General features: G+C 39.0%; 1 protein-coding gene across 1 annotated transcript in view; it reads right to left on the bottom strand.

The window, feature by feature from the left end:
* LOC101864444 (retinal homeobox protein Rx1) overlaps positions 1-1,220 on the bottom strand; it is a 43,112-nt gene that overhangs the window by 30,172 nt on the left and 11,720 nt on the right. Inside the window, exon 3 of the mRNA XM_035968516.1 lies at positions 206-313. Coding sequence (XP_035824409.1) covers positions 206-313 — 108 coding nt within the window. The remainder of the gene's footprint in view (positions 1-205; positions 314-1,220) is intronic.

Genomic DNA, 1,220 nt, shown 5'->3' with positions numbered 1-1,220 from the left:
CTGTCTGTCTCTCTCTCTCTCTCTCTCTCTCTCTCTCTCTCTCTCTCTCTCTCTCTCTCTCTCTCTTATAAAATTTTGCTTTCTGGGTTTTATACGGTTTAATTAGCAGCTTGCCAAAAGTTTATTCTCTTTGCTTGTATCCACAAAATTAGATTGGAGTGTCCCATCATGTGGCAGAGTTAGTTGTACTACGTGTTAGTCCTACCTGTATCCTGGCCTCGTTGAGTTTGGTTATTCTGGCCAGCTCCTCCCGGCAGTAGATGTCTGGGTAGTGGGACTTGGCGAACGCCGCCTCCAGTTCTCGCAATTGCTCCTGAAATACAGGTGGAAGCGAGGGGTGTAGTTCTTAGTCGTATTATTCTAAAAGGGTTAGTTTATTTCATCAGCTTAACTGCCCCCTCCCCTAAAAGCCATAAACAAACAAACAAAAATGTCCAAAACAACAACTACAACTACAAAACGCAGCAAACAAAAAGAAAACCAAAAGTGCCCCGACTTTTCTGGCTGATGACAGCAGAATGAGAAATATTTTTATCTTGAAGTCCAAACCCCTTCAATTTTTACGGTCTCTCCACCCGTAAAAATTCTTTTTGAAAACCCCGATAACAAGTAACTGGGGATTGAATGTATCTGTCGAACTCGGTGCAACAACCCTGACCACACAACAGTAATGTGGTCATTGATGGATGAATTCCAAACCCCTTTACCTATGTTAATACAGTTTAGTTATTCAAAAGACGACACATGCTGGCGTACATTATGTTTTTCTTTGATAGAACATAGTCTAGTGGCTGGAAAGCGTCAGCCAGCTGTTCAGATGTACTAAGCTAAAAATTGAGTTTAAAAAGAAATTGCAGTGCTTTAATCTGTAGTATCCTTTTCGTGTGCTCGAGAAATACTTCGTAAAAATTCATATTCTGTATGTTTTTTAAAAGCCACAAGGAATACATAATGCAGGTACAACTGTTGAATGAATAAAACCGTTGTTGCTTTTGTTTTGTTTGTTTTTTGTTTTGTCTCTCTTCTGAAAAAAAAGCCTAAACAATCTTTGTGGACTTTAAACCGTGGAACAACTTACTGACGTAAGGTAACCTAGATTCTAACTGAAAAAAAAAAATTCCTTGTACTGTGTTAATGGGTCAACCACATCGTAGCTCAAAATGATTCTATCAGAGCTCTCTGCGAATCTACAACAAATTAATTAGAAACAGAGTTTGGGT

The sequence above is a fragment of the Aplysia californica genome, unplaced genomic scaffold, assembly GCF_000002075.1.
Source record: "Aplysia californica isolate F4 #8 unplaced genomic scaffold, AplCal3.0 scaffold00065, whole genome shotgun sequence".
NCBI lineage: Eukaryota > Metazoa > Mollusca > Gastropoda > Aplysiida > Aplysiidae > Aplysia > Aplysia californica.
Note: the sequence above shows the minus strand (reverse complement) of the source record. Positions and strands in the feature narration are given on the sequence as shown.